The sequence below is a fragment of the Pongo pygmaeus genome, chromosome 11 (assembly GCF_028885625.2).
Source record: "Pongo pygmaeus isolate AG05252 chromosome 11, NHGRI_mPonPyg2-v2.0_pri, whole genome shotgun sequence".
Classification (NCBI taxonomy): Eukaryota; Metazoa; Chordata; class Mammalia; order Primates; family Hominidae; genus Pongo; species Pongo pygmaeus.
Genome location: NC_072384.2, coordinates 77,148,295 through 77,164,690, shown reverse-complemented (window position 1 = coordinate 77,164,690; position 16,396 = coordinate 77,148,295). Strand labels below are relative to the sequence as shown.

The 16,396-nt window shown below is 32.9% G+C and overlaps 1 protein-coding gene across 2 annotated transcripts in view; it reads right to left on the bottom strand.

Annotated features, from left to right (window-relative positions):
- AGPS (alkylglycerone phosphate synthase) overlaps window positions 1-16,396 on the bottom strand; it is a 157,678-nt gene that overhangs the window by 32,367 nt on the left and 108,915 nt on the right. For both annotated transcript variants that reach the window (XM_054478101.2, XM_054478102.2), the window contains exons 13-16: window positions 13,626-13,702; window positions 11,670-11,782; window positions 5,820-5,889; window positions 3,374-3,435 (exon numbers count right to left, since the gene is read on the bottom strand). In XM_054478101.2, coding sequence (XP_054334076.2) covers window positions 3,374-3,435; window positions 5,820-5,889; window positions 11,670-11,782; window positions 13,626-13,702 — 322 coding nt within the window. The remainder of the gene's footprint in view (window positions 1-3,373; window positions 3,436-5,819; window positions 5,890-11,669; window positions 11,783-13,625; window positions 13,703-16,396) is intronic.

Here is a 16,396-nt window from a genome sequence, read left to right as displayed (position 1 = left end):
ATCTGTAACATCGGCTAGGCACAGTGGCTCATGCCTGTAATCTCAGCACTTTGGAAGGCCAATGCAGGAGGATCGCTTGAGCCCAGGGGTTCAAGACCAGCCTGGGCAACATAATGAGACCTCATCTCTACAAGCAAAAAAAATCAGCCAAGCATGGTGACGTGCACCTGGGATCCTAGCTAGCTAGGAGGCCAAGATGGGAGAATCATTTGAGCCCAGGCAGTCAAGGCTGCAGTGAGCTGTGATAGCATCACTGCACTCTGGCCTGGGTGACAGAACAAGACCCCATCTCAACAACAACAACAACAAAAAATTTATATCTCCAACCCTTAAGATATCTATTTTTATAGACTGTACTCTCAAATTATTCCCAAGCTCATTCATAAGAATCTATGAAGAATATTCATTGAGAACCTAACAGGTGCAGCCATTGTGGTAGGGATGAGATGGAACACAATAGGATGGGACACTTAGGAATACACAAAAACTAGTATGACCGGTAATCCCTTAAGTGGCTTATACATGAAAAAGCCAATAATCTAATAATGTGTGAAAGTTAAAGACCCTGATCCCATGGGCTACTGCAAACATGGCCTCTAGCTAGTTAAAGGTTTGAAAGAAAAAGAAAATTGCTAAATGGTTGTCAACAAGTAAATTTTACATAAAAATGTAGTTGCCTTCCATTAATATTATTTATTAAAACTTCAGCTGAAGAAATTGTTTTAAAGGAAAACAAATGTGTAACTGCATAAAACACAAATCATCAGTGTGTCAATTAAATAAATATGCAAGTATATATAAAGAACAGATGAAGAGAAATTAAAAAAATGCACATTATTAGCTTCCACAGTTGGAAGAATAAAAAAACAAGATGTCAATCATCAGTACTAACTGATGACAAGGAAATTCATTAACTCTTAAGAGGTTCCATTGCACTAACCCACTGTCCCAGTGATATGGACTGAATGTTTGCATCCCTCTCAAAATTCATATATTGAAATCCTAAGCCCCAGTTAGATGGTATTAGAAGGTGGGTCATTAGGTCATGTGGGTGGAGCTGCATGAATGGGATTAGTGCTTTATAAAAAGATATGAGAGCGCTTGCTTTCTCTCTCTCTCTGCTTTCCTCCAGGTGAAGGTATTACTAAGAAGATGGCCATCTATAAAACCAGGAAGAAGGCCTTCACCTAAACCCCAACCATGCTAACATCCTGATCTCAGACTCCAAGCCTCCAGAGCTGTAAGAAATAATTGTTTCTTGTCTAAGAACATTTAAGCTACCCAGTCTAAGGTGCTCTGTATAGCAGGCCAAACTGGCTAAGATACCCAAGGAGAGGAATTAAACACAAAAATGGTCTTAGACGTGTTAAAAGGTTTTCCCCAACTTTCAAGTCCCTTGTCTTGTGTTGTATTTGTGGGGAGGGGTTGTTTCGGGGTTTCTTTTGGTTTTTCCTGCCAGGTAGACAGAACTGACATAGAAAAAGGGCTGGAGAGAGATTCTGTTTGCGTAGACTAGTCCTGTGGAAAAAAACGAGCTCCGTTAGAACGTCTACCTTACTGGTTTCTCCAGGGAAGGAAAAATATGTTTCTACCTTTTTTTCTAAGTATTCGTCTTTAGTTTTGATTTTGGAAAGATGTTAAGCATTTATTTTTAGTTAAAAATAAAAACTAATTTCATACTAAAAAAAGGTCTTTGAGACCACTATGAATAGCTGCCAAACTATTTCTTTTTTTTTTTGAGATGGAGTCTCGCTGTGTCACCCAGGCTGGAGTGCAGTGGCATGATCTCAGCTCACTGCAAGCTCCGCCTCCTGGGTTCACACCATTCTCCTGCCTCAGCCTCCCGAGTAGCTGGGACTACAGGCGCCCGCCACCAGGCCCAGCTAATTTTTTGTATTTTCAGTAGAGAGGAGGTTTCACCGTGTTAGCCAGGATGGTCTCGATCTCCTGACCTCGTGATCCACCTGTCTCGGCCTCCCAAAGTGCTGGGATTATAGGCGTGAGCCACCGCGCCCAGCCGCTGCCAAACTATTTCTACTACTCAAAGGCTGATGACTTGATAATTTTTTTATTTAAAGGATTTATTCCCCGTGTTAAAATTTAGCATCAAAACTTGTGAATAACATTTCAACTTGAGAAATCTGATTTAAAAAAGAAAAAAAATTGTGAATGACAGAGTGATAGTATAATATAAACTGGGTTACTAGCTAACAATGCATGGAATATGAACACCAACGTACTAACTCAGTAGATGATGACTGCATGTAGAAAAGTAAAAAGTTTTCTGGGGGAAAAAAGAGAGATTGGAAGAAACCAAAATATTAAGATATGCAATCTAAGAAGTAGATTCACAGGGAATTGTTATGTCCTATACACTTCATTGTACATTTAAAATACTTTATAAATTTTATAAAGAAAAGTAAAATATCAGTATACTAGAAACAAATAAAAATATACAGGTTGAATATCCTGCAAAAATCCAAAATGTGAAATGTCCCCAAATCCGAAAGTTTTTGAGTACCAACATGATGATCAAAAGAAATGCTCCAGTGATTTCCAGTGAAATTTCCAGATTTGGGATGCTCAACTGGTAAATATATAATACAAATATTCTAAAATCTCAAACACTTCTGGTCCTGAGCATTTTGAATAAGGGATTGTATAGACAATCTCTTTGAGAATTTTTTTTTATTACTGGATGAGTTATAATAAAACTCACAGGTCTGTTAATAAACCATTTCACATTTCCTAATCAGTTTTTATTAATTCACTAACCAATACTGTATGTACGTATTTCCAGTAAAGAAACCCTTCTAAAATCTATTTCCATCTATCTTATTTGGGCCATTTCCTAATATATGCTCCAGTATCAACATTTTGCTTAAATTTAAAAATAGAAATTGTACGTAATTTCCTAAACTAAATTTCCGTTATAAATCACTTAAATTCCCATTTTTACACATACAAATATCAAAAACTAAATAATATTATAAAGGACAGTTAACTGGTTTTATACTTTGGGAGGACTTTTTAGAGAACATTTAAGCAATATTAATCACTTAAGAATTTAAGTCAAAGCTAAGTATAACCACATAGTAACACTGAGCATTCAATAACATTCTTCAAAATGTAAACTTCAACAATACCTTCGTTCTTTGGATCACAGACAAATTTTCTTCCACTCCCTCCACCCAATAAAACACTTGAAAATACGGCATTCTGATGAATATATTAATTTAAATAAAGTAGCTGCCTTGTCTCAATGTTTCTTCATAAAATGTTTTAAATTTACATATTCACACACAAAGAAACATTACTTCAAGCAATTCATATCGCGTATTTGAATAATATCAGGCACTTTAGTATATTTTACCTGTCCCAAGGAGCAGAAGTCTCAAAAGATTCTCCTAATACATAGTATTCCAAAGCCAAGTCCTATTAAGACACAAACAGAAAAATCAAGAAACTACAACAGATGCAGAAGAATCAATAACACTGTTAGTCTTTCATATTCATTGTTAGTATCACATGTTTCTCATTTAACTTCATCCACTCTTCACTATCCACCTCATAAGAGCACTGAAAAGTTGTCCCTGGAGTGAGATGCAGCCTCCGTAACTAAAGGAACCTTGTCTGTCCTATTCTCTGTATCCTTGGCACCAGGCACAGTGCCTGACTCAGGGTAAGAACTCAAATTTATTTCTTTAGTGAATGGAGTTTCTATCCAGGAACAGTCTATGTACATGTAGAGAATACTGACAGAACAGAATTTTAGTGGCATAAATAGTAAATTAACCAATATCGAAAATTAGTCAAGATCAAAGGAGCAGGAAGATCAAGAAGTGGGGGACGGGGGGAAGGTGTTTAGAAGGAGGAGATTTTTTTTCTTAAAATCAACTTTTCTTTAAAAACAAATTTAGAAAATATAGTAATATAGTGCATCTATCTGAAGTGACAGAATAGATCAAACATCTGGAGGCACTTCTACTAGGAAAATATTTTACAGTATAGAGGATATAATACTCATATTACAAGTAACTTATAATACTTAATTTCTTTACCCAGAGCAAAATTGTTTTGTTATCAAAATTGGAAAGAAAGCTTCACAGAAGTCCAGAGATTTTAAAGAAAATTTTATAAGGCAGAAAACTCAACATATGTTAAGTTTTCACTTCAAGTAAAATGAGTCATTTCAACCCACCTGCGTTTGGGAAAAAAAAAAATCCCCAAATTACTGATCTGATCTAAAGCATGTGTTTTTCTCTAATACACTCATTTATTCAGTAAAAATATATTTAGAGACAATGGTATTAACCATTGTAAAACTTATAAAAACAGAAAACATGTAATCCCAGGGTGGGGGGGGGCGGAATCCCTAACTTGCTTTTGACTCAGTTTTAACATTAACTAGAACCTTAAAAATTAAGATAGATACTCCAAATTGTGTCTATGCTGTACTTGTTACAGTTATATTTCATTTTCTAGAATTCTGAATTCAGTATTATGAAGAAAAGGCTAATATCCTCAGAGAAAATGCCTAGCAAACAACATTTTATGTATATTCAAAATGCTTACTATGGCAAGAAACTATGATACTGGCAGCCTATAAAGGTAGATATTATTTACAAGATCTACAATCATCTATTACCTTTCATGATCAGTACATCTCTTAATCAAAATTTCTAAAATGCTGAACAGGCAATAAATATACTTTTACTTATCATCATCACTGTGGGGGCAGGGGACAAAAGAGGAGGACTATATGCTTCAAATTCACTGCAATTTAACATTTAGATTTTAGCTGGGATTAAATTTTTGCTAAAATGAGAACATATTAATTCAGCCTTTTTTAGAGAAAAACATGTTGTACATAAGCTTACAACAATTGTTGTATATAAGGTTCAAAATTTCCAAGAGAAAAATTAGTAAATTTAGTAGTTGGAGGTGATGGATATCCCAATCCTGATTTGATTTTTACATATTATATGAAGCTATCAAAATATTATATGTACCCTGAAAATATGTACATCTATTATGTATAAATTTCCAAAAAATTTTATGATTAAAAAAAGAAAGCTGAGTATTTGTGGAAGCCAAATTCTCAATAGGATATCTGAAAAAATGACCTTTTAGAGTAAGATCATTCAAATTATGTAAACAGGAAAAATAAAAAATAAAGTAACCCCAGCAGCAGCAGAAAGCAATTAAGAAATTTGAATTTGTTACAACCAAAGTAGAAAAACAAAACTAAATTGAAAAAATAAAATTTCAAAAGAACAATTTCATATCAGTAAATAAAACAGACGAGATAATAAGACTATTTCAGTATATCGTAAGTAGAAAATCTAGAATTAGAAACATTTGAGTGTTCAAGTACACATAATTATTTCTTTAATTCTATAATCATCATCAGTGAACAAATAACTACTTCAAGTTAAATACCAAAATTTTAAAACAGTTAAAGATTTACACATCATTAAAACAGATTACTAAGTGAAGAATGTTGCTAAGTAAAACAGCTTGATTTTAACCAAGTAATGTTATGAATGGTGTATGCTCAACTTTTAAACAGAGAAAGGCTCCATTCTTTTAAAAAGCAGAAAGACAAATCATCTTTAACTTCTTCAAGAGCATATGGAGAAGGTTTAAATGGGCTTCTGAAGACTTGTAGCTAAAACAAGGTTCATGTAAAATGATATGCTAAATTACAGTAGCTTCAAATTTTAAAAAATAGGAAAGACAATTGCATTCACTTAAAGTAAGAAAAAGTGTTGTCTGCAACATAAATTAAGTGGCAAGGGAAATATGATATAACTTACTCGAATGTATGCAATGACATAGGTCAGCAAATAACCTCTCTGTCCATTATCTTCTCCAGCTGCCAACCCACTGTAATTAAAGAACAAACTGTTAATAAATTTTTTTATCTTAATCTCATTTATCATAAATGTATCAAAAAGCTGTCAAGAGAATAAGTTTGAATATCAAAAACCTGAAAACACTTTTAATATTTCTGTTTCGTCTTAATTTCAAACTTTTATCCACCAAATAAAATTGACTCATAAACTCAACTACTTCTACCCATATTCTCAAAAGAGCACAGAAAGAATTAACTATGAGAAACAAATAAGCTGAAATAATCTTCACACAAGTATTCTTATTTTAGTCATCACATTCTTACTCATATATTCATGTTATTATTGTCTCACTCATATTTGAAGAAATGTGACAACTGACTAGGAACTCTCCAATACTGAGAAGCTTCCAGAATACAAGATGAGTACATAGTATTTGGAATGCTAGATGTGGTGTTTATTTTATGAAATTTATGATTTAAATGAGAGACAAAACATACTTACACAGAAATATTTTATAAAGCAATGTATAAACAAATACAAGACCAACACAGGTAAGGTCTTACTACTATGAACATATAAACTATCTCTTTCAATTGGAAAATTTCATCCATAGAAATTGTATTTGATGATCTAGTTAGAATTAATCCCATATAAACACATAATTCAGTCCAAGCACTCTTGTTTGTAAAAGTTATTCTTATTTTAAAAGACAATGAATGAATACTGTTTTTCCACTACCTTTAGTAAATAGTTTTTAATTATGCTTTTTCCATTATCATACAGAAATTAAAATTTTAACTTTAGTCAACTAAAGGAAAAATTGTTTATCTTATCGCCTCAATTAACACCTTATAATTAAATATTTTCTTCTTCTGAAGTTGTGTTGAATTTGGTAGTAAGTAAACACTACAATGTAGATGTACTCTTGTTCTGTACAAATACTGCAAGATAATTTCAAGCTAAATGGGCTAAATCAAAATTTCCTGACTTGCCACTATAGGTAGATGGTGTTATCCAAAAGAAGTGGCAAAGATTTTATATAAGCAGCTCTAGTCTAGAACTACTTGAGAATGGGGTATAATAAAAAAAATGAAGGGGACTGTTTGTATTAGAATGTTAATGAGCAAAGAAGATAAAACTTTGGTCAAGCAACTGAAAGTGAGAAGGAGAGAGAACACAATTCTGAGTTGGATGTGAGGTTGGAGGTAGAAAGCCAAATAAAGTTTCAAAACAAAAGGAAAACAAGTCAGAAAACTGCTGTGGCAAGAGCTTAAAGGAAAATAGCTTAGCCCATAGCTCAAGTCGATATAAAATACAGTCAGACTCTGAGTCCAAGAGAGAAAAAGCACCACAGGTCTAGGAAACAGAAACAGTTCATCCATCCTGAACCTAGAGGTGGAAGGTAAGGAAAAGAGAGTGAGGAGTAGGAAAAGGTGCAAGACACCTGTGTTGGGAATATTTGAGAAAAGAGAATGCCAAGTATGTATCTGATGAGAAGTAACAGGTATAAACAGTTAGTAGGCTTGCCTGTTATGTCGAGATGAGACAAAAAGTCCTACTTTTCAGTACCAAGTCATCTTTCTTTAGACCCTCTTCTAATATTTCTAATATCTGGCAGCAGGGAGGAAACAGATCTGTTCACATTAGGATCCAGGGAGACAAACCACAGAGAAACATGCATTTTCTAATTCAAAGCAGGAAGAAATTGGATGTTCTTTCTAAATTCATAAGCCCAAAGAAGTACAGTCAGTCTGGGCTTTACAAGGAAATCATAGACTTATGACTGAACTTTTTGAAACTTTTCTCTTTTTAGCTTTCAGAACTGTCAATATTCTAGCCAGAATTACCTTAAAATACAATATATTAAAGAATAGTAGGGCTTAAAAATTAAATGCTTCTAAATTGTGACTTTTGTAATCACTCCAAAATGACTGCCTGTAGATTCAAACTGCTTTATGTTAAAGTAGCAACATCGATCCCCTACTTCCTGCTGTCCCCACAAATTTCAAACATCAATTCAAGGTTTTTAAACAAATTTAAAGCTGTCTCATGAGGAAGGACTGGAAAGACTAATGAAAAAGGAATGAGAGACAATCTTTTTATATAAAAGGGCCATCTGGTGAACCTAATCACTCTCATGTTGAATTACATTAAACAACTTAAGCATGCTTTAAAAATAATGATAACATATTACCTTAAGTTATATGGTAAATGTCAAAACACCTGTCATGAGTGCTGACAGGTAATGTTTATGCTGCTCCGCTCTTGGAGAAGTTAAAATACATTACTAGCAAACATGGATAAACAATCAAAGTATGATTATTCATTATGTAGCTACTATGTTCTGTTGGGTCATATGTGTTCAAAGGTATTGAACTGTGTTGGGGTGGGAGCGAAGGGCAAGCAAAGAGAAAAAATGGCTAAGACAACACATAAAAATGCTCTAAATTGTTGGGAGTACTTCACAAAAATCAATGTAAAGCTAATAAGGCAGTAGAGAGTTTCATAAACAAATAAAAAACTAAGGGATAGATGAAAAATGCCCCAATTCAAAATAAAATACAGGAGCTAAACTAGCACATGAAAACTGTAGCAGAAAGAAACTTGGTGGTGCTTTCCTTTGTCTTGTTACGCAGGAGAGATGATTGAGAATTGAGGGTGGGAAGAGTGGCATTTTACCTAAGTAAAATATCCTTGAATCTTCAGTGATTAGAACAAAAAATTAGTGCCTACAGAAAACTGGTGGAATACTAGAACTTCTGATAGAAAACCAAAAGAAGATATTTCCAAGTATTAAAAACTTAAAATAGGCCAGGCACAGTGGCTCATGCCTGTAATCCCAGCACTTTGGGAGGCCAAGGTGGGAGGATTGCTTGAGCCCAGGAGTCTGAGACCAGCCTCAGCAACATGGCAAAACCCCATCTCTACAAAACACACACACACATACACACACACACATAAAAATTAGCCAGGCATGGTGACGTGCACCTGTAGTCCCAGCTACTCAGGCGGCTGAGGAGGAAGGATCCTTTGATCCCAGGGAGGCTGAGGCTACAGTGAACCATGATCAGGTCACTGCACTCCAGCCTGAGTGACAGAGCAAGACATTGCCTCAAAAAAAAAATAATAATAATAATAATAATCGAAATGGCTCTAAGTAATCTAAGTAATCTGCCAAATAACAATCTGGGTTGTTTAAAATAGAAGATGTCCACATCTAATAAAAGGGAGCCAGAATGAAAGCACATTAAGAAATTAATGATAACTAAGAAGGAACAAATAACAGCAAAAAAAAATGAGACCTCAAACGGAGTCAGTCTTTAACTCTTTACCCTTGCTTTAAATTGAATCTCATTTACTATAACCTATTTTTAATGGACAAATTTGATACAAGTTTTGTTTGAGTAAGCAAAACTGCTAGAAGTACAGCAATAGTGCTTGGGCCTAAGTGTCAGTATCTGAAGGCAGCTGGATGCCATATTTTAAAGAAGATTCACTTATAGTTTTAATTGGCAAATGGATAGTGACATATGAGAAAACAAAACTGGCATTACTGACATTCATGTCAGTTGGTGGCTCAAATTAAAACTGACAAAATAATGCCTGTAATCCCAGCACTTTGGGAGGCTGAGGCGGATGGACCATGAGGTCAGGAGTTCGAGACCAGCCTGACCAACATGGTGAAATCCCATCTCTACTAAAAATACAAAAGTTAGCCAGGCGTGGTGGCATGAGCCTGTAATCCCAGCTACTCAGGAGGCTGAGGCAGGACAATCGCTTGAACCCGGGGGGGAGAGGTTGCAGTGAGATGAGATCACACCACTGCACTCAAGCCTGGGTGACAGAGCAAGACTCCGTCTCAAAACAAAAACAAAAACAAAAACAAACAAACAAAAAAATCATGACAAAATGTATTGACAAATACCTAAAGATGAAAATACACTGTTTTACAAGTGGCAAGTAATTAGGCATAAACAAAGTAGAATAAAAGAGATCAGGAAAATATAGTATTCACTTTCATTCATTCATTCAACAATTATTAAATCAAGTATCTAGAATGAACTAGACATCAACAATGATGCACAAGAAAAAGATAGGTCATGCCCTATAAAAATTATGAGGCACAACAAACACGCATTATGTCATCATCCTACCCCATTCTAACAGGAAATGTGACACATTACTAACTAGTAATGACTTACTAGCCATACTTAATTGAAATTATAAAGATAGATCCTAAAAACTGAAATTCCTCTGTGTGTGGGTGTGTGTACAGATGTGGAGGTGTGTGTGAGCAGGGAGACGACTGAGGTGAAACTAAGCAAATTTAACTCTATATACAGTTATTTAAATGATAAAGCAAAATGCACTCTTCCGTTTCCCTACAAGCCCTTCTGAGAAATTATGAAATCCAAGTAAATATTTAAATATACAATGAACAATTTTGTAAAGTTTCAGTCTCTAACATTTAAGGCTAGAGTAGGTTTTAAATCTCTTTGTGTCTTACTAATATCATATGTTTTAAGAAAACAGTCCTTTAATCAAATTACATACGTACTCCCTATAACTTAGAAACCAAAAAACGGGTACATACATAGGGCTAAATTCCTTCTGGGAAGGAAAACATGTACATTTCAAAAATTCAAACAAAAATGAGATGACCTGAAATTCAAGCCATCTGGTCACTACATGGATTTTATAGCACAATTATCTTTAAGTGATTTAGTTAAAATATCAGCAATTCCCAAAACAGCTATCGAGAAAAGATGAAAGATGAATAAACTTTCTCTTTTACTGAAAAAATTAAAATTCCATTTGCCAATTTCAGAATATGGTAAAAATAAAAGTGAGACATTTTCAATACTTAAAAATAGTGCAAAAGAAAACTAAAATTTAAGTCTAAGACTTTCCCCCTTTAAGAATACTGCACGTTAACACTAAATTCAGACAACCCTAGAAATAAAGGGCTAATATTAGATATGAAAAAAATACATAAAAATGGGGCATTCTAAAACACATGGCTCCAAATTAAGTGTTCGTTTTCTTAAAAAACAACAAAAAAGAAATGAAAATAAATATTTACAAAGAACTCATATTAAGCATAATGTATATGATATATTTTAATCCCTGAAATAAAAAAAGAAAAGATTAGTGTCTAGAAACTGTTAGTTTATGTACTTTAAAAGGAAAGGAAAAAATGTAGTCCTGATAAATGGCATTTTCACTATAGTTCTCATCAATCAGTCTTATAATCCATCAAGAAGACAGACAGAAACCACCCTACCATTATTCAGTTGGTTATAGATGTGAAATGTTTTCTGTTTCTTTATACCAGCACAAAATAGTAAGTGACAGGGGGTGGAGTATAGATAATTTATCAAATATCTTCAATTAAACACAATTTCCTTTTAAAAACACACTAGTAGCATGCTTTATACATACACTATTATCACCACAGAGTAAGAGGACAATGAATTTTCTATTTTACTCTAGTAGAACAAATATCACAAAATTGACATTAATGTAAAAATCTAGGAAAAATACAATGTTTAATAATAATATATATATGATTAGACAAGAGCAATATATCAATCTAACTTCCTAAAAATTTTGGAAGTAAACCAAAACAATATTTTAAATTTACTATCATAAGTTACCACAAATTTAATACTAAACTGAAATTAATAACTGCTTTGAGACATGCAGTCTGCTTGGAGACATTAATGCCTAGTACTTTAATAATTGCTTGGTGATATTAGAATCTTAGCTTTTAACTTTCTTTCTCTTGGCATTATGAACTTGAAGCCATACCCAAATTTTGCAGCAATATCATACACTTGTTTTTCATGTTGAAGAACCTTCTCACGGTCCCCCTCAAACAGTAATGTGGCTACACTTAGCTGATTTGGGTCAAATCCTTTAAACTACAAAAAAAAAAAAATTATTATTACAGATAAGTCTTATCCTACAAAACAATAAATCAAAATACATTTTGCTCTTTTCCTTCTGATCTGGGCTCAAATACACTGATTTCTTAAAAATTGAGCTTTGGAACTTTACATGTCAATCACTAAGAATGTTTAATAAACCTCTTCAGATCATTACAATGTAGCAAAACTATTCAGCACAGAAAAAAACACTTTATTTCAAAGTATGCCACAGTGTTAATCATAATAACATATTGCTTATGTAAATACAACAAATAACTTGTTGAAATAATAACTATGATAAGGAATCAAATAAAAAACTGCAGAATGATAGAATAAAGTAGCTGGATATATTGGACAGGAAGCAAAAATCAACAACATCCATACATACTAACAATAACTTCTTATTAAATAAAGTTTTCAAAGGCAATCTTATGCATAAAACTAAAATAGTATCTAATAATCTTAAAAAGAAATATATTAGGAAATATATCTAAAACATATCCAAAAAAAGATGAGCAAGACATACGCTCCTAGATGCATAAACTAAGTATTATAAACCACTCAATATTTCTCCAAATTAATATACTAGTTTATTCATTCTAATAAAAAAACACAATGAACTTCCTAAAACGATGAAAAGTTTCTAAAATTTTTCTAGAATAATAGGTGATGGTGATAACAAGGAAAATTCTGAATAGCAAGAGGGAAAAATAGACCTACAACAATGAAATCTATTTAATTTTTCAAGAACAAAAAGCTCATTAAAAAAGACTGAGATGCACTAAAATGGAGTCTATTTCTTAGATAAGTGTATAAGATATGAGGCATAGCAAATCAATGTATGAGAAGCACAGATTAATTAATGGTGCTGCCACAACTGGTTAACAATTGGAGGAGCAGGAGGTGAAGATTAATTTAGATCTTTTTCACATAATAAAATTGAAATAAATACAAATAGTAACAAAGACAATTTTTTTTTTAATCCTCATTTAGTATAAGAGAGAGAGTGAAGAAAATGGCCCTGATCATATTTCTGGAGGAAGGAAGGCTTTTCTAAGCTTAGACTGTATTAAATAATCACAGGAAAAGATATAAAAATTTGAAACTTTTACACCAAAAAAGAAAAATCCCTATTAAAAAAGGAGATGCCTGACTGGGAAAAAAAATTATTTACAACATTTATGACAAAGGGCATCTAATAATTCCAATCTCAAAGGGATACATCAAAGTAGCAAGAAAAAAACATGACGCTGCCCCCCCACCACCACCTGGCAAAAATAACCATATCCAACGAATTCACACAAAAATTAGATCTAGAAAATAAAAGAAAGTGTTAACGTTCAGTCTCATTGGAGCTTCAAAAAACATGAACTAGAAGAAAGTACTGTTTTCCCCCTGGTAAATTTAAAATGTAACAAAAAGAATCCCACATGGAATAACAAGGATGCAAGGAAAAGAAGGTACACGTGTATTATAAAATGGCTTAACACTCCAGGAAAAAAATTCAACAATCAAAGGTTAAAAAAAAATCCACACTTTTATTTCACTTTATGGATACCTTCCATAAAGGAAAAAATTCAAACTATAGAAAATGTTATGAAAACAAAACTGTTCAAATGTAGTGTTATTTTTAGAAGCTTCCAAACTGGAAAAGAATTAAAATTTTCTGAAATTGACTGCCTGATTTACTTAATATTTATTCCAACATGAAAAATTATAATTCTGAAATGTACATAGCAACATGGAAAAACACCCTTATAATAGGTGCATGTGGGAAGAAAGCAGAAAACAGATATCTTAAGCATTTAAAATTTTAGCATTTTATAAAAATTCTTACCTTTGTAATATAAAACTTTTTTAATCCGTCCAAAAATGATGTAAAAATAGAGGAAACCTGAGGTTTAAGAGCATGACCTAAGAAGAGAAAAAAGTTTATATTAATAGGTTATTCTATGTTTTTCAGAAGATCAAGAAGCTACCCCAACTTAGTATGCTAAAAGAAAGTAAAAGTTTTCACAACTTTAATTTTTAAAATCTTCCCATGTTATTTATATATTTATATTAAGATATATAGTTATATTAATATTTGCTACTTTTATCTTCTTTCAAATCTCACAACTTTTTATTTACAAAACCCATTATCAATTTGATTTTTTAAGTCAAATTACTATATGTAATTAATACTACACATAGTTTAGGTTTTCTTTCAATGGTATGGTTTACACATAATAAAATTACTTCATTAATTTTTATTTCATTAAGAACACCCATGATGGCTGGTTTTACTTTTTTTTTAAATTATATAGAAACTATTCAGAACTATAACCAAATATGGAGTTAATGCCAAGTTTAAGGTTGTTTCTTAATTAATTGTTAACTCATCCAGAATTCTTGGCATAAAACTAGCAATTGCTTCCTTAATCACACCCGGAGAGTTAAAATTGCCAAAATAACATAAATGGAGTCTCAAAGTCTGTTAAATTAACATCTTTGCCTGCAGATTAAGCTTAATTGAGTGAAAACCTTTTACTGTTTTCTCACTTTTCAGAAAGTAATAACGACTCAACTCCTATGACTGTTACATTTAAGAGATGCATCTGGCCTCAGTGTTAGCAGCCCAATTCAGAAAAAGGTGTCATACCATTTACACAAAATTTTTATAAAGAATTTCAGTCTTAAGTAAATCAAAATTATCTCCAAATAAAAAGTTTCGTTTTTTAAAAAAGCCTATAAGGTTTGGGGATTTTGCTTGTTTTTAAAGTGTAGGCCCTTCCTTTCCTTCTTTTAAAATAGGTACAAAGAGCAAACTAGCTGTTTCTAAAACTATCACTGGTAGTTTTTTCTATCCATTTTTTATAAGAATCTCAATCTGTAATACTACTTATTACTACATTTTTGCTGATTATAATAGGAAACTGTGTTACATAAAAGACCAAGTAATAGAAATCTTAACCAGAGGCTAAGAATTAGATATCTATGCTATACCTGGGGCATTAAAAAAAAAACAACAAACAAACAAACTGAACTGCAGGTTAGATAGCAATCAACCTAGCAATCTTTTTGAACTCCTGGATCACAAGTAAGAGATATGCTTGGGGATTTTTTTCTTTTATTTTAAACTATCAGAGATGCTTCCTAGTATAACTAGTGCTTTAAGAGACAATTTCTAATATCTATAAAGATAGAAATAACGTACCATCAAAACATTCATTTCTGGTCCCAAATGGAACTCATCCTATATTAACAACAATTAGAAATACATATATAAACATTTATATATTGAATGTGCATGTTGTGTTCTTGGCAGAAGTTGAAACTATCTATTCTTTATACAAAAGCCCTTATACAAAAGATTCACTTATCTTTATACAATGCATGGGGACTCCATATGATACTACTCTGATATGAAATAATCCTTAAGGGTAAATGTTCACCTTAACTCATCGAGATTTATATGCACAATTTCCATTAATGTTGTAGAATTACTCACATACATCTCTGATACTAAGGTGACATGATAGCTTTGAAGAATAAATTATTGTAAAAGTGATACTGACTTTTAAGTGGGTCAAGCATTAGTATCAACTAGATAATACTATCTTTTACTTTTTCTTAAATATGTTGCCTATCAATATAATTACATTTTAAATATATTCTAGCTGTAGTGGGGTTTTTTTTTTTTTTTTTTTTTTTTGAGACAGAGTCTCACTGTGTCACCCAGGCTGGAGAGTAGTGGTGTGATCTCGGCTCACAGCAACCTCCACCTCCCCGGTTCAAGCAATTCTCCTGCCTCAGCCTCCCTAGTAGCTGGGACTACAGGTGCTCGCCACCACACCCAGCTAATTTTTGTATTTTTTTTTTAGTAGAGACAGGGTTTCACCATGTTGGCCAGGCTAGTCTCAAACTCCTGACCTCAGGTGATCCGCCTGCCTTGGCCTCCCAAAGTGCTGGGATTACAGGCGTGAGGCACTGCACCCAGACGCTATTGTGGTTTTTTAAAATATTAAACTCATTTCCAAATTTACTAGCTGGACAGTTTGATCAGTGAATTTTCTGTTATTTCAATGTTAATCAAGTCATTTAAAAGGATTTATTAATTATCTATATTTTAAAACAGTGGTTACAGACAGTGCAAAAACTCTTGGGCTTTGTAGTCAGACAAATCTGGGTTCATCCCCAGCTCTACCACATATGATTTGTGGACTGTGGTCAAAATAATGAGTCTTTGAGTCATTTGTAAAGTGGGGATACCACTCTGACAAACAGTCATGAATAGAATTTTATAAAGTGTGCTACTGACAATGTGATCAGCACTATGCTATCTAGGATTTGTTCACCCCCTTGCCAGTTTGATGATTAATTGAATCAACATATAAATGCCTATTATGTGATAAGTGCAGGTGATAGAAAAACGACTAAGAAACATACCCTAAATTTGAGAAACTTTGGTTTATAGAGGACATATGTGGATTCTTTCAATATACTAAATGATATATATCATTTCAATATACTAAAATTAGATAATGTCAATATAATGTATTAAGAGTTGTACCTGAAGTAGAGATTATATTAAAAATATTAACAACTAATAATATGGCATGTGCTTTG